Below are 23088 nucleotides of genomic sequence, written 5' to 3' on the forward strand. Positions count from 1 at the left end.
ACTTTTGTCTTGCCACGTGTACACTATCATTGCTACGTCATAAAACTTCATTAAATTGATAGGATAATAAGGATACGCTAGACGGGAAACAAAAACCATAATTTGCATGTTGCTTTACAATTAATAAATATTCACTCTAAAATGATAAAATGCATATGATTTATGCTTTTTTTTTGGTGGTTAACCAATAAGCAATTATTACCAAAGGAAAACCCATAGGCAATTAAAAAGAACAAAACAATTTCCCTTTATTCCGAAAATTCCATTTTATTATACGTTGTCTTAATTTCTTTAGCATTTTTTTATCTGGAAAAAAAGAAGAAATATATATGCATTCATCTTATTTTTTTATTAATGTAATAAAATAATATTCTTTTTCCTATATGCGACCCCATTCTTGCCCTCGCATTTTCATCTTTATTCCCCTCTCCACCTTCTGCTTCGGCCTCCATCGCCATTTGCTTGATTCCCTCAACGCCAACAGATCCTTCTCAAGTCTCTCTCCTGCGATAATCCGATTAGATCTCCGCCGGACTCATCAGTGGCTTTCACTCCTCAATGACGCTGGGCTCAGGAGGATCGGGCGTCGTCGGTGAGTCTCCGGCTCCTCGCCAATCCTCAATTATGTTCTCGCGTCTAGTTTATCTCCGATCTGCTGTTCTCCTCTCGATTGTATCACAATTCGTTACGATGCTGAGCTTTGATTTGCTTATTGTGCTCCTTGATGCTGAGATTTCGACTTCTTCCGCCTATTGTCAATGGCTGAAGGATCTGTTGCCTTGTTTCTCGAAAATGTGCACGTGTTCCTTCTGTTTCGTGTAGATGGCTGACGTTCTCTAGCTCCGACGCTTAAACTAATCTCTGAAATGCAATTATTGCATTATCATCAGCTCGTGTGTTATTATCTTAGCGGTGAGCTTGCTATGAAGAGTTCATGACCACTGCCTTCGGGTTGTTCAGGATTCACGATACTAGGCATTCTTTAAGTTGATTTTATGCGCTCTTTTACTCGTCTGACTTGCTGCGGACTGCCTTCTTCGCATCGTGCAGGCCTTCCGTTAGTTAATAAGCCTTGATGATGTTAAGCATAGTTGAGAAATTTTATTAGAATGTGCATGCTTGGCAGGATATGCCTGTGATAGTTGTGAAACAGTGAGGGTTTATCCACATTCTTTTTCTAATAGTATGCTTTGCCTGTCCTTGTTCAGCATGAGTGTTCATTGTGTTCACATATAATATGGGAGCTAAGTTTGTTGTTTATCAATTCCGGCAATGAAAATAAGAAGACTGAGTCTCCTAACATGAGGTCACCTTCCCTAACCTTTGCAAGTATACTACACATATCTGCAATGCTTTATGTTCCCTGAGATTTTCTTTCAATACCCTGCCAAAGAAGTCAACTTCTAAATAAAATGCCAACAGGGATCTTTTCGCATAAAAGGGTTGTCATCATTATCTTTAGGGTCCTGAGCTTGTACCTTGTTGATGATTGATAGAATATGCCTCCGATATTTTCCTTTATTCTGCAACTACTATGTGTTGATAAATCAGGGAATCCGTAATTCATGAAATGCATTAGGCACTCGACTGGGGGACTACTACCTGTACCATCGAGGTGGCATGGATGGCAGTACCTTTTATTATCTAGCATGGCAAAACTTTAAGTAACTGACATAATGAATATACATGCAGTCCCTCGAAATTTCAGATTGCTAGAGGAGCTTGAACGTGGGGAGAAGGGCATTGGAGATGGCACTGTCAGCTACGGAATGGATGATGGAGATGACATTTACATGCGTTCTTGGACAGGCACTATTATCGGTCCTCACAATGTGAGTTTCTTTCACTCGTCATTAATTTTTGAATGAGTTTATAGTTTCTGGTTATTTGGTGTTTCTTGAATTTACTAAATTCTGGTTAGATTATGAATCATGAAAGTACATTTTTATTTACCGCGACCATGTATTTCAGATGATTCAGAAATCTATCGCTATAAATCCTAAATGACGATACAGCTTTTTAGTGAGGCAGGTGTAATTATGAACTTATTCTTATATTTTTTGTCCAGTATGAGGTGGTTAGGCCTACATATAACTTAAAAGATGCACCTATAATTTTTAAATTTACACAGTACAGAGATAGAAATCCTTGTTTCATACTTCAGCTAACTTTGAGTAATTCAACTTAAATTAAACATACCGCTATTGACCACCTCATTTTGATAATATTGCAAAATGTTGTAGTGTACTTTACACTCTCTACTGGTGCAGGTTGCTTATTGTTGCAATAATTTGTTTTCTTTTTCGCCGTTAGTCTGTCCATGAAGGCCGCATATACCAGTTGAAGTTGTTCTGTGACAAAGATTACCCTGAGAAGCCTCCCAGTGTTCGTTTCCATTCGCGCATCAACATGACTTGTGTTAATCACGAAACTGGAGTGGTAAGTTAAACCGTCTTTTTTTTTTTCTGTCTATCTCGTGTTTATTTGACATGTCATGACTGAATTTGCTCCTGGTTCTGTTGCTTATGCTGCCATAACTCGATTGTTCCTGTGACAATTTAATCACGATTTCTTTCTAAGGAATGCATAAGATTATCTCTTTCTGAGATCTGATGAGGTTTTGATATGCTCAAGGTGGAGCCAAAGAAATTTGGGCTTCTCGCTAATTGGCAGAGGGAGTACACAATGGAGGATATACTGACCCAGCTGAAGAAGGAGATGGCGGCCCCACACAACCGAAAACTGGTCCAGCCCCCGGAAGGCACCTACTTCTAGCTTCCGACAGCCTCGTAGTATAGAAGATATGAGGGTCCATTTGCAGCACGCAAATATATGGAATATATAGCTTGACATTCTGCGCCTGTTCCTATTACGTTGTGGAGGACATGAAACGGGGTTGCCCTTAAAAGGATTTCTCCTATTTCTTTGCTTCCATTGCTGTTTGTTCTCTTTCACCTTCTCTTGGGAAACTGTGTGTACGGGAAATGACAGTTTGATAACGGGATTTCGTCTGTGTGCTATTGATGATTGGTTGAGCCTACCCTTTTCAGTTCACTACTAACATGTTACTGCGAGCAATCAGAGGAGACCGCGAAGGACGATGGGATTGTGATCGTGTACTGACTGCGGATGGCCGAAGTAATTAACATGTCGGTAACCCGAAGAAGTCCTGAGCTGACATTTTTGAAGCGTAAAATGATAAATAGAACTGGGACCAGCTTGTGCCATAAATTTGACATATCTGATTAGTCATTCATATTCTGAGTGGATGGATGAGTACAGTTAAGTCAACCGACGGGTTCCGTTATGGCCGCAGAGCGCACGATGGAATAAGTTCCGATTTCCTCCACTATCTTGTTGTAAGTTCAGCGAAGAGCAACATATAAATAAAATGGGATAATGGGCTCAACTAAAAAGGATTCCACCTTGCTATTCTTTTCAAAAATGCAATCCCGTCTATTTTTCCCGGTGAGATACAATTATTTTCAATCTATTAAATGAGATTAATTCTAATTCAATATCGATTTAGCTCCGATTATGAAATATCAAATGCATTTTGGACCGGAATATATTTACAATATTGTGTTCAATTAATTAATTATGAATCTCATTCCATCATGGATTTAGCCTTATCATGAAATGTCAAATGCATTTTGGACTGACATAAATTTGCAATAATGCGTTCAATTAATTAAAATGAATAAATGATCGTATCTCCACTACGGCTTTGCTCCAAGCTTCTCTTTCTACTTAAGCAACCAAAAAAGAAAAAATTCTTTTCTTATTTCTTTTTCTTTTTTAGATTAGACGTTTCTTCTTTATTATTATTATTCTTCCCGAAGAAGCACAACCCTCCTCGTCTTGCTTTCCGCAGATTCTTCTCTCTGACCCTTCTCCAACAAACCCCACCGCGCCCGCCCCCCCTTCTAATCTCTCTGTGTTCGACTTAGATCTCCACGATAACCAATATCGGCCAATTTAATCCGTCATCATGACGCTGGGCTCAGGAGGATCGAGTGTCGTCGGTTAGTCTCTCGATCCTTGCCATCCTGCCTCGCATTTCTATCCGATTTCTTGTCTCTTTCTCGATCTTTTGTTCAGTTGGTATGGCGGGCGCGCTTTGATTAGCTCCTTTTGCCTGTTGATGGTGGAACCTCGATGGATTGCCTTCTAATTGAGTGAAGGGCCGTAGGGCATATTGGAATTTCAAGACCCCCTCTGCCTGGGCCGTATTTCGTGCAAATCTTGCTAGTATTTTCATGAATAAGTTGATGTGTTCTTACTATTCAGCTCTGCAGTTGATGTGTTGCTAATACAAGGAGCAGCTTTTATATGACAGCTAGTTCTTGGTTTTTGTTTGGTGATACTGAGTGTAGCTGAAGTTTGGGGCCCTTAAGAAGCGGCTGATGTTCATAATTGCTTAATCTTTTCCTATTGATGATTTGATGCTTACATACTCGGGGCCGGGGACATACAGTTGGAAGAATAGTTGTCGGTTTTGAGTGAAATAAAATGGATAAACTAGAGGAAAAAGTTATTGGTTTTGCCTTGCTTCCTTCTCAGTGTTCTGTTTGCACCGTATTCGAATTACTTTTCCCAATTGCATTTGCTGAGCGAGTGTTTGCTACGTATGTTTGACTAATTTCTTGTCCTGAATTCTAACGCATGATTCGCTTCATGGTGGACCGTATGTGCTAAATGAGAGTCTCGAGGTTCTCCCATGTGATTTTTATATGTTGATGATCTGGAAAATGTAAACCTCCTTTATCTGATCATGATTCTATGAACAAAGTCATTTGATGTTGAAGAGTGTAATCCATCAGACTGTGAGAAGGTTCTGTTTGGGCATATGGTGGAAGGCAATAACAGGACACAACTATTCAACTTCATGTGACATAGATGAAAGCAAATGAAGAACTTCTTCGTTTGTCCATTGAAATTCCGAATATGTTTCTTGGTTTCCTTTGGTTAATTAGGCACTTAAAAAGTTATGACTTTAGTTCCATTTACAACAGAAATTTTCTAATTTTTTGTCCAGCACCTTGATGGCATTCCTTCATCTCGTGTCATAGCTGCATTATTGTTTGCCTATTTGTCTAAGATATTGAACTTACAAAAAAGATATGATTATATTTGGTATTGCTTTTGGTGTCTACACCAGTACACAAAATCCTGCTCCTTGATATCTCCCAGAGTGTAATTGGTTTTTACTTATGTATGATCTTTGCAGTACCTCGGAATTTCAGATTATTGGAGGAACTTGAACGTGGGGAAAAGGGCATTGGGGATGGGACCGTCAGCTATGGGATGGACGATGGCGATGACATTTACATGCGATCTTGGACAGGCACTATCATTGGTCCTCACAACGTTAGTCCCTTTCCCTCATGACTAGTAACTGAAACAGGCGGAAAAAGTTGACAATTGACTATAACAGTTTCTCATTGACTTGAAAGATGCAGTATATTTTGTCAAATGAAATCTTAGCGAACATGAATGACCTGTTGTCATTTCTTATTGGGAGAGGAACAGCAAGTTTTATCTTGTACAGGGACAGCAAGTTTTATCTTGTACGTCCATTAGCTTTGAGTACTAAAATTGATGTCTATGGGTTGTTGTTGTTGTGTGAACTGCTTCCTATGCGAATCGGTTGCAAAGTTTGTTTCTACGTACTGTTCATATTTTGGCCCACTTGGTACGAATAAATAGTGAGACAATCAAATACCACAATCCAGTATTTATATTGTTCCGCTCTGTTCCCATGGCATTGCATCATATCTAACAGTCATATTCTGTGGTGTTGTTCCTGGCTATTAACCATATTCTTTCTGCTTTCATTGATAGACTGTCCATGAAGGTCGTATCTACCAATTGAAGTTGTTCTGTGACAAAGATTATCCCGAAAAGCCTCCCAGTGTTCGATTCCATTCAAGGATCAACATGACTTGCGTCAATCATGAAACTGGAGTGGTAAATCACTTGCATTGTTTTCATCTTGATCTTAAATGATACTCCTCCCCCAGTATCAGTATGTTTGGTGAAGATTTGACGAAAGCCTTCTTTGACATAAGGTGGAGCCAAAGAAATTTGGGCTTCTGGCAAATTGGCAGAGAGAGTACACCATGGAGGATATATTGACTCAGCTGAAGAAGGAGATGGCAGCTCCGCATAACCGAAAACTGGTTCAACCTCCAGAAGGCACGTACTTCTAGCTTCCCAAGAAATATTAGTATAGATGTGGAGGTTCGTGTTTGCATATGCAATATATAGTCTGTGATGACATGACGTTGCTGAAGTTTCAAGAACCATAGGGAGGAATGCCTTGGAAAAAGCTCCTCCAATTTCTTGCCATCACCACCTTCATATTATAATCGTCATTGTCTTGTTAAAACTCTGATTAACAACAGACGTTGGATTACTGGGATATTATCTTGGTGTGTCTGCTTCTAAGAATTCATCATCTCTTTTAGGTGTTCTAAAATTCTCTTTTCATTCCTTCTGTCTTTGTGTTGTAGTGGCACTACGTTCAAACATGCTTTCATGATAAGTTGTAAATCTAGTCGAGAGTAATCTCAAAATAGGAAGTGGGTATTGGGAGATATCGGTTTTGAAGAGATTTTTCAGTTTAAGGATTCAGAGCTTATGGCAGACGTATTGGATCTCTTTGACATACTCAGTTTTCGCTGTTCGTTTATGCAATTTAGACATCCATCTCTTCTTCTCAAATTGAAGCTCTTGAATTGGATGTTCCATAGCTGTGTCAATTTGAACTTGTTTTGCTGAACATGTCGGCGAAAATTTGAACCTTTCAAGGCTTATTTTCCCCGCGTTCCTGTTTCTGTATATTCATGTCATATGGTCCCCCGTCAGAGAAATGGAAATTCAGGATAAGATGGCCCCTTACTTTGCTGGCTCTTTATGTTTGGACCTCAACATTCTCAGAATCATTTGTTAATGAAAGAGGGTCCATTACCTGTAGTGTGCACGCACCTCTTCTTCTTTCCTAGAGCTCGGTAAAGATGGTTTGCTCTCTGGCTTGTTTGTTCTCTAAAACCTATTGCGAAGGGGCATATGCAACTTCCTGGGAGAGACTTGTCCTCGTGTATCTCCGACCCTTATAAGCATCATTACTCCGATGAAACTTGGTCATTGCATACGATCGTGCTTTAACTTCGTTTCATGAAATGAACATGTCAAAGGCGATGTTTCAGCTGGGGAAGAAGAGAGGAAACATTCTCAGTCACTCACTGTGTTTTCTATTTTTGGATGAGGAATAGGATTAGTTGACAGTTTAGGGTTAGGTTGGTCTGATGAAACCAAATTAAAAAATAAAAAAAATCTCAGGTGGAGGGGTCTGGTCTGGGTTGCAACTTGCAGGGACGTGGGGGCAGAGGCCGCTCTGTACCATTTTGTTGTTTTGTCTCTGCTCTCCCTCAGTTTCCTTTCGGCCCACTTCGGGAGTGATTCTGATTCTGAAACCAAAATTGTTTGATTTAATGTATGGCTCACAGTTCGACGCCCACTGTACTACATGCATTGATGGGTATATACATTACATACATACATACATTGTGTAGTACAGTACAATCATGAAGGTATCGAGTGAAATAAGCTTTATATTCCTCCCCATGTTTCCATGATATGTGTGCTTCCCTTTCATTTTTTTTTTTTTTGCTGTGTTCTTCCTGGTGTGTGTTTAGTACGTGCCAAAATATATGAAATCCATGGTTATAATTCACGTGCTCTCGTACGGTCACTTACATCGTACGATCAACGTGAATATGAGGTAATTAGAATCATGGATTTCTTGATATGGAAACGTCGCAGAAACAAAGCTTCCAACCAATTGCTGCCCTTGCATCAATCCACCGTGATCTCTCGAGTTACACTGTGAGAGAGATCAAAATCAAATGCATCTAAACCTATTATATCTTATTATCGTTTCCCTGCATTCACTTAGAGAAAGAGTAAGAATTTCTGCCCCTTTTCTTCACAAATCTATTACGCAATATAAACTATAAGTATTATTACTACAAAATATTCTAAAATTAATGTTAAAAAATAGCAATAAAAAATTAAAAAGGTAATAAGGATCGGCCCGGGATGTGGCCTTGGAGAAAGTCTAATATTCAACGATAGTATCATGTGGTCATGTAACAAATCGATAAAGGTTTGTCATTTTAGTTTTTAGTATGTAAATAAAAATAAAAAAAATTATTGATAGTAAAAATAATATTTTTTTATATGTGTAGAATAGCCTTGGGGACGGGGCTCTATACAATTGAGGAAATACAAGTCTCTATCTGAAAAAGAGTGCAATCAATCAAGTATTTTCGTTAGTACACTTACGAGCAAGTTGATCATATCCATCTTGCAGATACATTGTCACTTGCCTAGAATATAGGTTCTCTTGCTCGCATACATCCAACGCGATGATCAGCGCTGGTTCGAGTCCCGCTCTCACTTACCCATTCGAAGAAAAAATTCACAGGATATATTCATAGAATTACGAGAAATGGCTATCAAGTACTGTACATATTATATCATTATATTTTTTAAGTGAAAAAAAATGCGAGAGACGTTGTTTCGCGATTTTGAACTTATGAGGTGCGCACATAATGAGATACGAAATAAAAGATAGGGAAGGGTCTCCATCTTGGATTGGGGGGGTAAGCACGTGATTTGGAGCTGGCGCACACTATGTTCATCCCCACAATTTGAGCCCATCTGTCTTTGGTTTTTTCCACCATGTTCGCCTTCCCCTTTACCCCCTTCAGCTTATTAATTACTTCTTAATTAAAGTCAGTTCTGTATTAGCTGACGGAGAATGGAATTGGCCTAGAAGCTCTGATCCTCAGGCCGTCTTTATCCATGCCATTACTGCACAAGTGGAGTTTGCAGCAAGTGATGATGTTGTCTGGACACTTCACAAGTCGGGGCAATATACTACTTCCAGTTTTTGAAGTTGTCTTAGACCAAGAGGGCAGAAAGTTGAATGGATAGGAGCTGTTTGGTTTGAGGGGCACACTCCCCGATCATCCTTCACTAGTTGGTTATGCGTGCTTGATAGATTAAGCACAAAAGATGGGTTGGTTAAATGGAAAGCTGAGCTGTCGGTCCCAGAATGTGAATATTGCAGTGGATGCTTAGAGACTCGCGATCATTCATTTTTTGCTTGCCCTGGTACCCAAGCAATTTGGAAGAGTCTTCTAGCTCGGATTGGAATACAAAGAGCTCAGATAGATTGGGATTCAGAGTTGCAGTTGATATCCTCTCTCAAAGGCAAGAAGATAGACACTATTTACTTGAAGCTGTTGTGGACTCGTGTCGTATATTGGATATGGAATGAGCGTAATGCAAGATTTTATACGAAGAAGGCTCTGTTTGTTTCAACAGTTGTGCAGCAAATCCTTGCTGATGTGAGGGCAAGAATATTGACTCTTCCCAATGTTCCTTTAAGGATTATACATTATGTATTGGCACGTCGTTTAGACCTGCACTGAGGGGCTTTAGTTATCTATATTCTTGTGGGTAGGTTGCCTGTTTGCCTAATGATTAGGCATCCTGGGTAACTGACGTTAGAGTTGAGTATATGATGTGCATATTTTGGTGATTAATGAAATTTTGTCACTTACCCAAAAAAAATTACTTCTTAAATAGGATCGGCTGTCCCTCCCTTCTCAAATAAGCAAAATCAGAGCAAATCCAATTTAATAATATGTTTCATGGTATTCAAGCAGTTTGAATTGTCAGCATGATTGACTTTAATTAATTAAGGACTCGTGCATGGGAATTTTTGGACTACTTTACAAAAGGAGTGGCAAAGAAAGACCTACATGTATGGCCTAACATAAATTGCTTTCATGGCATCATTTGCCATTGTCTAGATAGATGTACCTCCACATGCTAATAATAAATGTCAGGATTTATGGGTTAGGGTCGCCTCCCATCTGACCTAATACAATCGACATAGTCCATCACACTGCATAAAGTACGATAATATATTTTCAAAAAATGAAAGTTTCCCATGTAATACCAAAGTTCCCTCCTAATTCCAAACATTTTCCCACTTACCGTACCAATCCTTTAAAATCTTCCCCTCTACCCTCCTCTCCACTTAATTCACAAAGATTCTCTCTCTCTCTCTCTCTCTCTCTCTCTCACGCACTTTCAATACTCACACACCCTTTGGAAGCTCACTGCATTAGCCATTAATCCTCTCTTCAAGTGAAAAGCAAGGAAGAAGATGAAGCTCTCCCTTCCTTTCCTCTCCAAGACAACAGAAGAAGACATTGACAACACCAGCATCAGCTACTCCTTGCCATGGCCATGGCCATACTACTGCCACCGCCCTCGGACCCTCTCGTTCCGAACTGCCACCGACGACCCCGGCAACGTGTTCAAGACCATCAACACGGCCTACTCCGTCTATGGTAGCCGGGAGGATCTAGAGAGTCACACTGAAGAAGGTGAAACGGAGCCGCCAGAGTCGGAGGACAGCGATGAGTTGTCCATCATCGAGATGGCGGTGCGGGGCCTGAGGTCGTCAGAGCGGCTCTTCTTTGAACCGGGGGAGACGAGGTCGATACTCGAGGAGTTGAAGAGGGACTGCAAGTTCCCCTTGATCAAGGACAGCCTCGTGATGTCGATGGAGTCGCAGGATCCATATGTCGACTTCAGGAAGTCGATGGAGGACATGGTTAGGGCTTATGGGCTGAAGGAGTGGGAGGACCTGAAGGGCCTCCTGGACTGGTACTTGAGGGTCAACGGGAAGGCCAACCACGGCCACATCCTCGGGGCGTTCGTCGATCTCCTGGTCCTTATCCAAACGCAAGAAGCAACATCTTATCCTTCCACATCCACAGCTGATCGTCGTCGTCGTCACCATGATTACAATTCTTCTCCTACTCCCTCTTCTCCTCTATCTCTTTGTACTTCTTCTGCTTCCTCTTCTTCATCGTCAAACTCTCTATCGACGCCGAGTGTTTCCATATTCGAACCAGAGGAGAGGTGTGGCGGTGGTGGTACTAGTGTCGTTCCTTGTTTGTCATTCGAAGTAGCGGAGGAGTTTGAAATCAGGTGAAGTATTTATTGTCTTAATCATCTCGAAATGTTTTGTTGATTATCTGATTAGATCATATATACTGTACGTTGCAAATGTAGATAACGTATACGGTCATGAGATCTCTTGATGCGCGCCTCTCTCTCTCTCTCTCCATATATTACATCTGCCATGATCGGCTCACGACGTCGAAGAAATATTATGAAGCCCGGGAATTGCTTGATGACCCCGACGTAATAATATTTCTGATTAGTCTATTTTCGATTTGGATCGAGGGCGAGGGCACATTCATGGGAACTTGTTTGAATGTGTATGGTATTGTGTGAGGAGAGCGAACTCGGGGGAATACATGGCTTTATCTGAAGAGTAAGTCGCAACTTGGCTGGAAATTTTGAATTTTAATTTTGATTCCATTATCTTCCGTTAGATGGGACAAAAAACATATATATTGCAGTCAGAAACCGGATGAACTTTATCTCATTATTTATTTATTTATTATAAATTCACGTATATTAAATTCTGGAGGGGAATAATCGAATTTTTTTTAAAAAAATATGATTCGGTATTTATTTCTCTTAAATAAGATTTTAAGTTGAGTTTTATTAAAAAAAAATTTCAAGTTCGAGTCTATAGTGAATTGAGAAAATTCAAAATTAATTTTTTTTTATTTTTTAGTGAGACGATCCGGTTCAAAGTGTATTAGTTGAGACCTATTAAACTTCCAAATATCAGAATCCATATTCAGAAAAAATAATAATAATAATAGGTAAAATAAGAGATAGCTAGGTTTTGCTTCAACGGCAATCTATGACTTTAACTGCATGATAATTGATGAAGTGGCAGAAATCCAAAGCATTCCCTCCATGCAATGGCAATGGCAATGCAAATTCATCTCTCTCTCTCTCTCTCTCCATCTATCTATCTAACTCTCCCTCTCTCTCTCTCATATATGTAATGTAATGTAATGTGTCATCAAATTAAACACTGCACGTGTTGTCGCAATCAAGGCTTGGGGCTTGGGTTTAACCCCCTTTGAGATTTGTCTTTTACGTACTGACTCTAATTAGTAACAAAATGACCATCATCAAATCACATGAACACATCAATTAAAAGCTAGCTTTCAAACGGACTGACTTTGAATATATGGGGAAATCCCTGGGAAGGCTCCTTAAAAGGAAATATTTATGGAGGCCTATCAGAGCGTGCCATGTTTCAAATTATCAAGTGATTATCAGTGTCGAAATAATAATAAAAATTATTATTTAACCAGAAATTTATTAAATATTAAGATATTTACTAATAATAAGAAACTTATTTTTTTTGTAAGAAATTTATTATTTTTAATACAACAAAACTCTTGTTAAATAATAAGTTATCTTGCTAAATAACAAGATAACAAGATAATTTTTTCGAAACCTCCATAAAATCCATCTTTTAAGGAACCTCCATACCCTAGCAACAGCCATTTATATATATATTATGATTAAGCAAATCCTCAGTAGTGAATAAGGCCAAGAAACCCTTTTGATTTAATTAATGGCAAAACTAAAATCACCTATATTTGGAATTCATGTTGGGCACCTACTAGCGAATCGGCAAATGCGTGAATAAGATTGCATACAATATCTACGCTTGCGTTTGTTTTTGAGTTGGATAACGATTTAACTCAATTTGATTTTGTGCAATAATTGCAAGTATTGATAAACATATTGATGTGCGATAATATATATATATATATGTATATATAAATATAAAAGTAAATAGAGAATTTATTATTAAAAAATTGATTATAAAAATGATTAGAAAAAAATATGTGAAAGAATTTATTATTACATTAAAGAAAAAGATACAAAGTAATAATAATTGAATGATTGAATTGATGAAAAAATAAATTTGACTTGAGTTGACTAAAATTAGTATTTGGAAAACAAATGAAGCCACGTGATTCAGTACGACAGTGTAATTAATGTACCATACATATATATACAAATTCACTTTCTTTTTAATTTTCCTAGAAATGTATATAGCACTTGAATTCCTACGTACGTATATGCTCGACTTCTATATAACGGCATGCTACCCTACTCATTTGGATACAATGCCGTTATATAGTTGTTCATAGATTCATTTAAGTTGCTATTTAGCTAGAATCGATATATATGTATATATATAAAACTTGTGTTCGCCTGATAATATATACGTATAGCCGGGAAAGTGCGCCTTGCACAGCCCGGAAGAGTATCTATTATTCCGAAATGAGCCAGCCTGAAACAGATATGGTATCTGAAGATAGAATTATTGTATGTATAGGGCCAGTGCATAGGAGATGGAATAATTAAATCAATTCGATCCCCATGGTCATGGGAGCCACCCTGACAGCTACAGATGAGAAGATGAAGAGGAAGGAAACAAGCAAAGTGCCATTTATATATATATATATCTAACATTCAGAGAGCAGCAGATCGCAGAAGCTCTCTCTCGTGTCGTCTCTAATGGCGGCAGAGAGAGAGACAGAGAGAGGAGATGAAAATGAGGGGAGGGGACCTTATCGCCTTATTCGAATCTCCTTTCACTTTCTCTTCCCCTTCCCCCATCTCTCTCTCCTCATCTCAATGAGTGCAAAACAACAATAAAAGTGACTTCCTGTGACCATGAAATTTAATGTCACTTACTATTGAGATTTCAAGGGGCGACACCACGAGGTATGTACCAACATGCATCGAGCAACCGTTTTCGTCCGAGAAAAAAAAATGATAGAAAAGAAATCCCTTCCTCATTCGTCAAATTTACCAAAAAACTAAAAGATCGTTTGCGTCAATTACAACTGTCGATTGATATTTATGATCCTCACAAATACATACCGTAACGGCTGGAGTCTGTGTCCGTTTAATACCAAGTGTTCCAACCCCGGTCTAGCTGGGAAAGGTTATCAGTATCATCACATTACTCCTTATATAAATTACTTAACAAAGATTTGTACATATTTTATTAACCTTTCTTTTTACCTCAAAAAAAAGAAAAGAAAAAAAAAGCTATTAATTCTTAGGATGGGCAGATGGGCCATTTCCAAGATACTGGCACCACTGGGGCATACTGCTGTCCAGTATGTTCCTTCGGGCCCAACTTCTATGTCCCTTCGACGCCACAGGCGGCCCTTTTACCCAACGATGAGACTTTCATGTCTTGATCGATCCATCAGAAACGTGCATGCAGTGATATTGCTTGATTGATGAATCGTCATATACAATGATCTCCTTCGATTTTCCAATGAAGATCATTCCATCTGATGACTTTTAGGGGATACTTTCCTTCATCGATATATGATCATATGATAACATTAAAATTGTATCTAATGAGGATTTGGCGTCGGACAATAATCATACTGCAGAGACAAAACTCTGTACCAAACCTCGATCGCTTTGGGCCTTCTTGAGTGAATGAAGGTATTCGGAATGAAAATACTGAAAATTTCATACAATAATCATAGCTTTACGGTGTGAATTTTACTGGAGTGAGATTTGCATATTCGGAGTTGGAGTTGGTAGAAGATCGTATCGGTATGTATAAAGCTGGTGATCTGAGAGCAGGAGGACTCACGGGTTGATGCACAATCAAAAGATGAGGAGACAGATGTCTTTCTGATTATAATTCAATTTTTGGGACATTTCTGTCTGCAAATTTTGTGCACATTCTATTATATATATGAATCTTATGACCGTATACTTGTTGAAGAATCTAATGACCATATATAGATGACAATCTTTTTGCTGTTTCAACATAAACTCAATTCATAGATACGGTCAACACGTACGTTTTCCGTTTCACCACAAGAGAATTATGTTTCAAATTATCGATTTCTGATTCATAAATCATGAAATCATTGGGCTTTGATCAGCTCAGCCCTGCCATCCTTGACCTGCCTTAGGATGGTGAGACTGTGTTCTGTCGATATTATGGTCGCGCTGCTCCTATATGTGGAACTGAGACTCACTGCTGCATCCATCGAACCAGGACATCATCATCGAAGCAAAGGCGTACCACTGCATGCTTCTCACATATCATAATTATCAATCTTGTTCATCATTAGGGATGTGTTTCTGGAATTAAGGAACAAAATACAGAAAATGAATTAGAATAGCAAGAAACAAAAAAGAAAAAAGGAATAGAAATCATATGTGGGTGCCAATGAAGTGGCCCAAGTCTTCCCAACCTTTGAGGGATAAAAACCATTCTTCAAGGCCAAGCTAAGACTGATCATCATGGCCATCATGAAGCCTGACTGAGCAGCTTGCTAGCAACTGTCATCATCAAGTAATATATATATATATATATATATATATATATATATCTTGTGCTTTCACCTCATCATGATTCAACTTTTCAAGCAAGCGTGAGCTCAAATGCTTTCGAACATTTAAGGCAAAAAAAAAAATAAAGGAAAAGAAAATGCTTTCGAACATCACAAAGTTGTCACGAGACATGAATATATCGCTCAATCCGGTTCAACAGAGGGTCAACAACCATGAGCCCAGCCAGTTTTTACCCGTACAAGGAGTGTCGGGAACGTCTGGATATCAAATATATATTCATGTCGAAAAATGCGTTTGAAAATAATAAATTAAAACTCTAGATGAATACCATTGATTGTACAAAGCTTTTCCCAAAACATTTGGAATTGCCAACGTTGTCCGATGTAATGTCGCCAAAAGAAAGGGTCAAGTGAGCTCCTGAATCGATCCAGGAAGTACCCAAGAACTTTCTTCTTGATTTGTCGACATTAGGTTCCTTGGAAGTCATATCTTGTTCTTAAACTAACCTAATTAAGGATCGAAATGACATATTTCAATTAAAGTTATCCAACTATTTGATATGATGTGACGGGATAAAAATATACAAAGTTAATATCATCTATACCGAAAAAGTAACATCTATCAAAAGAGAGTGTAGCACGATGTCTATGCTTCTGTCCGATAATCAAGAGGTTTCAAATTCGATACTCGTAGTGAAACTATCAATGTCCCTTTATTAACTATTAAAATTTATATATCATTGTACTAAATCGATAGATTTTATGACCTATTTTAGTTTCGAATATCAGAGTGCACACTGAAAAAGTATTGTTTACTATGTTTAGGAATGAATTCCATAGGGCCTGCATTTGATTCCAATAGGCCAAGACCGGGAGGATTGTATGTATCGCTCTCACGGACTAATAGACATCGCCATCATCGGCGAACTAATGGAATTCGACCGATCATCGTGGAAAATGCCAATATGTATGTATCAGAGTATTCAATTAAACATATAGGAATAAGCACAATAATTTTCGTGTCAACAGAAAGGGACTTGGATTATTTAGAGAAATGTGGAAGTTGGAATTAAGAACCAGATTAGGTTGGGCGAACCGGCCAAACCCAACCAAACCTCATCTAAATTTCGTGGAATTTTCCATGTTTTGGCTCTATATTTCCCTATTCATAATGTGCCGATCATGAATTGGTCACTCTTTTTTTTTTTTTAGTTATGTTTCCCAGTCGTCGACGACATCGTACAATCGGATTGATATTTGTTAATCAAACGTGACCCGAACTGATCAACCACTCCATTATGGTACAATAATTGCTTATTGTTCACGTGGGAGGAAAAAAAAAAACCATTCATCAATTTCTTCCCCTTCTAGTCCCCCCTTCCGGTCAACCTCGTTGACCTCTTTGTAAGATCATCTAACCACTTCAACAGCTTATATCTTGAGATAAATATATATACTTATAAAAAAAAGTAATATTTTGCATGGCGTTTTATTTAGGTTTTCCCGAACATATAAATGCTACCCGATGAAATTTTTACATATAAAAAAAATTAATGAAGTATCTCGGATTAGGGACAAACTATCGTATAAATAAGAAATTAATTTTTTTGATCACAAAGGAGGCCCAAAACCTAGTATAATAAAAGATGAATTTTAAATAATTAATAAAGAGATATAAGTAATCTCACTAGGTATTGAATATGCGAATCTCTAGATCAAGAGACGATGGTTTGTGCCATTGCGCTGCTATCTTTTGATTTTTTTTTTGTATTCTTAAAAAAAAAAAAGCTATACAACGCTTGTCAAGATATTAAGGGCAAGAGATACATGAATAATTTTCTATTTCATTTTTTATTTTTCTGAATTTGGTGTTAAAACATATACAGTTTGTTTTGTTTATATAACTGTATCCGATTGCTGGCAGTCCATCAAAACCCGGAAAAAGGGGGGAGGTCAACGGCCCAGCAGATTGACAATTGAGCCCTCATCAAAACCCGATCATTAATTAATAATAAGAAGCATTAATTACACTAATTATCATGCTTTCCTGACCAAAAGGCCTGTTATCCCCCAGGAAAAAAAAAAGGAAGACCATAAAGACCAAAAAGAACATATATTCAGCTCGACAACAAAAAAGAAAAGAGGAAGAAAAATAAAGAGAAAGCCCAAAGAACAAGTTTTCTTCTGTCTGACTGGGTCCAAAACACATCAATATCGACCAATTAATAAAATGAGAATGTATATTCCATCTTGAACTCTTTGAATGTAATTGGTCCCAGAACAAAGCTGATTGCTTCAAACTCGACAGTCATAAGATACCGATTTCTTTCATGCCAATTACCAATCGTTAATTGTTGCCATGTTATATTATAACGATTAACGATAGTAAATTTGATTTTTTTTCCTATCCTCATCGGTGTAAAAAAACCCTTGCACTTTTTTTTTCTGTGGTGAATAATGAATAACGTGCCCAGAAAAGTCCGGAAGTTGATCTCGATCCGCGTAAGTCAATTGATGATCGAGGCATCATATGTCATATTTAGATATTATTGTTCAGTTAATAAGTTTGATCCCTTCAATTCGGTCGGTCTCTTGGAATTAAATATTCACACATATAGCAGGACGACATCAACTCTGAAATTTCTTCGTCGCCGGTCATTAATGAGTGTATTTAATCCTTTACGTGTGGACATTTTCTCAATTTACTCCAAAAATATGCATCATTTTCGAACCACTTTTTTTATTCAAAAATTTATAAGATGCAAAAATAAAAAGTACTTCCTTTTTTTTTCTGAATAATATAAAAACAAAAGGAATTATGAATAACATTATTATCCCTTAACGTGTTAAGTCTACCCGGTCATGTCCTCCCGTACGGTGACATAAACAAACAATCAAGTTTCGGTAAAAATACAACAGAAGGTCATGAATTTTGTACGAGTCTTCCATTGATCCGATCTTCATTACGCTTAAACTATTCGCGACCGAATTCTCATACTAATATGGAATTATCGCAACCAAAATTTTATTTCTTTTCATTTCACGAAAGAAAAAAAAAAAAAAAGAAGAAGAGAAGAAGGAAAATACAGATTTATAGGTAAAAGAAAGGGTTTTACTTTTAGATAAGGAGCACGAGAGTGGCGTTCCCTCGGGCCAGTTCCGCCGGAGGGCGGCCAACGCCTGCAGCCTGCTCATGCGCCTGTGACCGGCACCGCCTCGAAATGACCAAACTGCCCCTAGAAAGTAAACGTAACCGCTCAACTGTTATAACTTCTCTTTCTTCTTCTCTTCGCTTTGAAGGATCCCAAGAAATCCCCTGCTCCCTCCTCTCCTGCTGGTACTGCAAAAATATGGATGATCCCGGACATGTGAGAGCCCCAGCTTGACGATGCCGTGGGCCCCACGGTGACCTAACTGGGCTTCCATGGACCGGGAGCATGCGAGATACGCCATCTTTCCTCTGCATTTTATTGCGTGCAAAGAAACAGATGAAGCGTCCCTGCCAAGAAATCTTCCATCTCTTTTTAAGGCCTTCCCTTCCCTTTGCCGTGACTTTATTCAATAATTACCATTCTGTCTTTTGCCGTGTTGTTTATATATATATATATATATATTAATGACTTGTTCCTGAGGATAAACAAACAATTTCCCATGTTTGACGAGCTTGATCCTCTGCAAGCCAATTACCTCTTGTCCCAAGTTTCTGCGACTCGGTCTCCCTCCCTCTCTCTCTCTCTCTCTCATTCATTTGTTCTTCCATTCCTCTGCATTTCCCTGGGAAAAGGCGAACAAGTTCGAAGATTTTGCAGTTCTTGAGATTGAATTGCTCTGCTCTGCTGGGTCAGTGGTAAATCAACCACTTGCACGGAGTTCGTTTTCCCAATCTTTCTCTTCTCCGACAGGAAGTCGTGGTTTACATTCGAGGCGTGGCAGCCGGTGGCGGTGTGCATTAGGGGAGATCGAGGATGGTGGAGGATTTTATTACGAGAGCCCTCTTGTATGTATTTGAAAGACTTGATCTGATCGTCTGTTTCTTTCTCTTTAAGCTCCTGGGAGATGCGAAAAAGGACGAGTTTTTGTTGATTTATTAATTGAATGTTTGGGTGACAGGATGATTCTGGGTTATGCCTACCCAGCATTTCAGTGTTTTAAGGCGCTGGAGAGACACAGGGCCAACAACGATGAACTCCGGTTCTGGTGTCAGTACTGGTAAGAGTATTAACAGGCTCATCCTTTTAGCAATTTGCTCCTTTTCATTTTCGGGAAGATTACGGGTCATGAAATTTGAAGACCTATCTGGGACCCATGTGCTTGCTACTAAATCTTGATTATATCGGAATCGTCGACATTTCCCGTTTTCGACCCGGCAGCTCTACTAAATGGATGATCGTTGCCACCTTATGGATTCCAAGATTTAGTAAAATTGTGGCTTTGTTTAGTTCATGGCATAGTTTTTTTTTTTTTTTAAATGGGCTTTTCTCTGGAGATTATTTCAATTCTATGAGTTCTTCCTGAGTTAATAGCAGAAAATAAGCTTGATTTTGTTGGCAATCATAATTCGCAATGTTCCATTGAGAAGCACGTGTTCTTCCACGTAACGATTTGATTCTGAGAACCATATCAGGAAAGATTCTCTGAGCAAATTCCTTTACTGACTTCCGCCATATCCAAATTGCAGGATAATCATGGCTCTCCTCACAATCTTGGAAAGAGTTGCAGATGTTATCATTTCCTGGTAAGCAACAAAGACTGTCCTCCAGATTCTTTTACCATCTGATAGTATTCACCGTCCGATATCTGTTAACTGAACTTTCTTGCAGGCTTCCGATGTACGGTGAACTGAAGCTCGCATTCATCATCTACCTGTGGTACCCAAAGACGAAGGTGAGCACCTACCAACAAAATTGAATTGGTTATTTTCGCTTTGTCTTGAGAAGGCAGTGTTCGGTAACAAAGATTGGCTTTGCTTCGTCTCTGGCAGGGGACAGGCTACATATACGAGGCCATGTTACGGCCCTTCATGACGAATCACGAGACAGACCTCGAGAAGAAGCTACCCGAATGGAGGGCCAAAGCCTGGGACTTGGCCATTTTCTACTGGCAGAACTGCTCCGACTTGGGGCAGTCGGCAATCTTCCAGGTCTTCGAGTACATGGCCGGTCAGTCCGGGAAGTACTCCAAGTCTAGCAGTAAGGTAAGCTACTCTTCATCAATTTTTGTCCTCCCTCTGGAGAGTCATTCCTCCGGTCAGGCATCATCTTTCTATCCATGAACCCTACGAATATGGAGATGTAAGTCTGGATCTCTTTATTTATTTTGCAGAAAAGCAGCAAGAAGAGCTTGAGCCCGCCCCCGCCGCCTCCAAATGACACTCCCACATTCTACAAGCCGGGCAAGAACATGAAACATTCCCAGCCATCGAGCAACAGCTCCACTTCTTCATACCGATCAACATCAGAGACACCAAAGTCCAACCTTGTACAGGTGCAGCTCGATGCAAAAACAGAATACGTACAATTTGTCGATGACGCAATGGAAAATCTCAGCGGACCTGGCAGCGGCCCTAACTATGATATTCCTGGTTCCCATTCAAGCAATAACAGGCTACACTTTCCTCGACTTAAGCTTAGGCACTCAAAAGCATAGGAGCGAGGATTGAAGAACAAACAAACATTTGTACAAAAAAGCGAATAGTTCGAATTCTTCCCTGGATTACCCAAGTAATTAGATTGATTTCTTTTGTTTCTTGATCATCCTATGTAAAGATTGTTCCTATTTTCTTACGGAAAAGTGGCATTCATTTATGAACATCAGAGGCTTCTGTACGTTCTCTAGAAGGGCAAACTAATTCTGTCATGCTTTGCTTAGACACAAACCTCATTTTCTTCCTAATTTCCCGGAAGCTAGAAACAAACATCAACAAAAAATGCATCGCATCGCATCACCTAAACTTCCTCCTAAAATTACAAAATCAACGAAAGGAAGATAAAATGCAGCAACTTTAAGAAAGAACTTGGTACTCAAGTAACTGAAGAACTTCAGCTGCTCCGCTTGTGAATAGAAATCGGATGGAATACTAAAGCCAAGCAGAACAAAACATTAAATAGTGTACACAACATGAAAAACATGGAAGAAAATCAGAAAGATATATTTCTAAATTATAGTGTACCAATTTGATCATGTATGAACAGACTGTGTAACCTATTTGATTAGTAGGCTTGCAAAAGTTTATCGATGACATTCATAAAGCTACTAGCAAATGGAACATATATCTGGTCCAAGAAATCTAATGAGTCATCACAACCAAGTCATAAAGATGAACTTTAAAGATCATAGAAGTATGTGAAAAAAATCTTGCTTTTTATCCGCTTCTATAATTCGAATAGAATGCTATATTCTATATAGAATCAATCAGCTTCACAATTTGTACACCACAAGGGAGAAGACGAGAAGGGCATCGAAGAATTACAGCAAACATCCACCCTGCCCCGGAATCGCTCATTGCTCGTCTTTAACAGTATCGGCAGAGGGAAACAGACGCCCTTCTCTACACAGGACTGGTGCCTCGGCTTAATCCTATTCTCTAAGCTAAAGGAGAAGTATTGAGGGAACTCCTTGAGTTCCTTCAAGTCCCTCCCCATCTCCACTACGAAATAATTGAACTTGGGCTCCAAGTTCTCCTTTATACTGTAACAGAAAAGCTGCGGGAACCTCCGAAACATCGTGATCGAGTCTTTATGCGAGAACCCGACATTCTTGAAGTACTCAATCCGCAGAATCAGCTTGTCCTCGACGCTGCAGGAGAGTAAATTAGTGTGCTTGTTCACCTGGGTGATGCCGATGCTCTGGAGGAAGTAGAGGGTGGGGCGGAGGCGGGACGCGACAGGGCAGGCGAGTATGCGGGGCCGCCGGTTGATGACGCCGCGGATGTCGGAGCCGCCTACGCGGGCCTCTCGGAGGAGGAAGGTGAAGACTGGGAGGAGGTGGCGGGGGCTGAGGGAGAGGGCCTCGGGGCACATGCCGAAGATGCGGCGGAGCTCGATGGGGTTGAATTCCATGGAGAGGAGTAAGTCGACGGTGGACTTGAGGGAGGGGAGAGGGGTGAAGACGAGGGGAGGGTGGCGGCCGATGAGGGAGAGGAAGTCGATGCCGAGGGAGTCGAGGTAGAGCATCTTCTCCTCGAAGTCGGAGGGAGGGGAGGGGAGGGCGGGGAGGTGGTGATGAGGGGACTTGTGGGGCTTTGGAGGGAGTGATACAGTGGCGGCAGCGGAGGAGGGGGGCAAAGGTAGGATCTTTGGACGGGAAAGTGAAGGGCAGTCATGGCTGGGATAAGAAGCCGGAGGAGGAGGAGGTGGTGGAGCAGTGGAAGGGAAATGGGGTTTGGCGTTGGAGAGGAGATGGAGCGTTTCCTGCATGGTCTGCTGCAGAGCTCAGTAACTACATTGTCCTATTGCTCCCAACAAGAGGAAGAAGAAAGAAAGACGAAGTCTTTCTCCCTCGATGGCGAGAGGAAAGAGGCATATGAAGTGGTGGAAGAAGAAGAAGAAGAAGAAGAGGATAAGAGGAATCCTGATTTGATGATGAAGAGGATTGTGTCTGAGAGCTGTCTGTCTGATAGTGAGAAGGAAGAAGAGAGGAAGAAGAAACTAGAGAGAGAGAGAGCCCTTCTTGGGCTATAACTTGAACAGCCCATTGGCTTGAGGCCCAGAGGCCATTG

At 39.7% G+C, this 23088-nt stretch overlaps 5 protein-coding genes across 5 annotated transcripts; 4 read left to right on the forward strand and 1 right to left on the reverse strand.

Annotated features, from left to right (window-relative positions):
* Positions 1-394: 394 nt before the first annotated feature.
* LOC116195663 (ubiquitin-conjugating enzyme E2 variant 1D-like) lies at positions 395-3040 on the forward strand. Its single transcript, XM_031524960.1, has 4 exons — positions 395-592; positions 1693-1832; positions 2314-2439; positions 2635-3040. The coding sequence occupies exons 1-4, from the start codon at positions 559-561 to the stop codon at positions 2773-2775; spliced, it is 441 nt and encodes a 146-aa protein (XP_031380820.1). The 5' UTR covers positions 395-558; the 3' UTR covers positions 2776-3040.
* A 794-nt stretch (positions 3041-3834) lies between these two features.
* LOC116195664 (ubiquitin-conjugating enzyme E2 variant 1D) lies at positions 3835-6672 on the forward strand. Its single transcript, XM_031524961.1, has 4 exons — positions 3835-4025; positions 5231-5370; positions 5845-5970; positions 6072-6672. Exons 1-4 carry the CDS (start codon positions 3992-3994, stop codon positions 6210-6212), a joined length of 441 nt encoding a protein of 146 aa, XP_031380821.1. The 5' UTR covers positions 3835-3991; the 3' UTR covers positions 6213-6672.
* A 3387-nt stretch (positions 6673-10059) lies between these two features.
* On the forward strand, positions 10060-11194 carry LOC116195040 (transcription repressor OFP13-like). The gene has a single exon (XM_031523998.1). It carries the CDS (start codon positions 10247-10249, stop codon positions 11081-11083), a length of 837 nt encoding a protein of 278 aa, XP_031379858.1. The 5' UTR covers positions 10060-10246; the 3' UTR covers positions 11084-11194.
* A 7758-nt stretch (positions 11195-18952) lies between these two features.
* Positions 18953-21196, forward strand: LOC116195924 (putative HVA22-like protein g). Its single transcript, XM_031525354.1, has 6 exons — positions 18953-19368; positions 19482-19580; positions 20050-20106; positions 20192-20255; positions 20353-20565; positions 20694-21196. The coding sequence occupies exons 1-6, from the start codon at positions 19337-19339 to the stop codon at positions 21015-21017; spliced, it is 789 nt and encodes a 262-aa protein (XP_031381214.1). The 5' UTR covers positions 18953-19336; the 3' UTR covers positions 21018-21196.
* A 355-nt stretch (positions 21197-21551) lies between these two features.
* On the reverse strand, positions 21552-23003 carry LOC116195921 (transcription termination factor MTEF1, chloroplastic). Its single transcript, XM_031525352.1, has one exon. It carries the CDS (start codon positions 22784-22786, stop codon positions 21779-21781), a length of 1008 nt encoding a protein of 335 aa, XP_031381212.1. The 5' UTR covers positions 22787-23003; the 3' UTR covers positions 21552-21778.
* Positions 23004-23088: the final 85 nt, after the last annotated feature.

This window comes from Punica granatum, chromosome 2 (genome assembly GCF_007655135.1).
Source record: "Punica granatum isolate Tunisia-2019 chromosome 2, ASM765513v2, whole genome shotgun sequence".
Taxonomy (NCBI): domain Eukaryota; kingdom Viridiplantae; phylum Streptophyta; class Magnoliopsida; order Myrtales; family Lythraceae; genus Punica; species Punica granatum.

Coding starts and splice junctions, on each gene's coding strand:
- LOC116195921 (XM_031525352.1), bottom strand. CDS start 22,786: ATGCAGGAAACGCTCCATCTCCTCTCCAACGCCAAACCCCATTTCCCT.
- LOC116195924 (XM_031525354.1), top strand. CDS start 19,337: ATGGTGGAGGATTTTATTACGAGAGCCCTCTT. Junction 19,581..20,049: donor CGGTTCTGGTGTCAGTACTG/GTAAGAGTATTA, acceptor TCCAAATTGCAG/GATAATCATGGCTCTCCTCA. Junction 20,107..20,191: donor GCAGATGTTATCATTTCCTG/GTAAGCAACAAA, acceptor ACTTTCTTGCAG/GCTTCCGATGTACGGTGAAC.
- LOC116195040 (XM_031523998.1), top strand. CDS start 10,247: ATGAAGCTCTCCCTTCCTTTCCTCTCCAAGACAACAGAAGAAGACATT.
- LOC116195663 (XM_031524960.1), top strand. CDS start 559: ATGACGCTGGGCTCAGGAGGATCGGGCGTCGTCG. Junction 593..1,692: donor AGGAGGATCGGGCGTCGTCG/GTGAGTCTCCGG, acceptor ATATACATGCAG/TCCCTCGAAATTTCAGATTG. Junction 1,833..2,313: donor CTATTATCGGTCCTCACAAT/GTGAGTTTCTTT, acceptor TTTCGCCGTTAG/TCTGTCCATGAAGGCCGCAT.
- LOC116195664 (XM_031524961.1), top strand. CDS start 3,992: ATGACGCTGGGCTCAGGAGGATCGAGTGTCGTCG. Junction 5,371..5,844: donor CTATCATTGGTCCTCACAAC/GTTAGTCCCTTT, acceptor TTTCATTGATAG/ACTGTCCATGAAGGTCGTAT. Junction 5,971..6,071: donor TCAATCATGAAACTGGAGTG/GTAAATCACTTG, acceptor CTTTGACATAAG/GTGGAGCCAAAGAAATTTGG.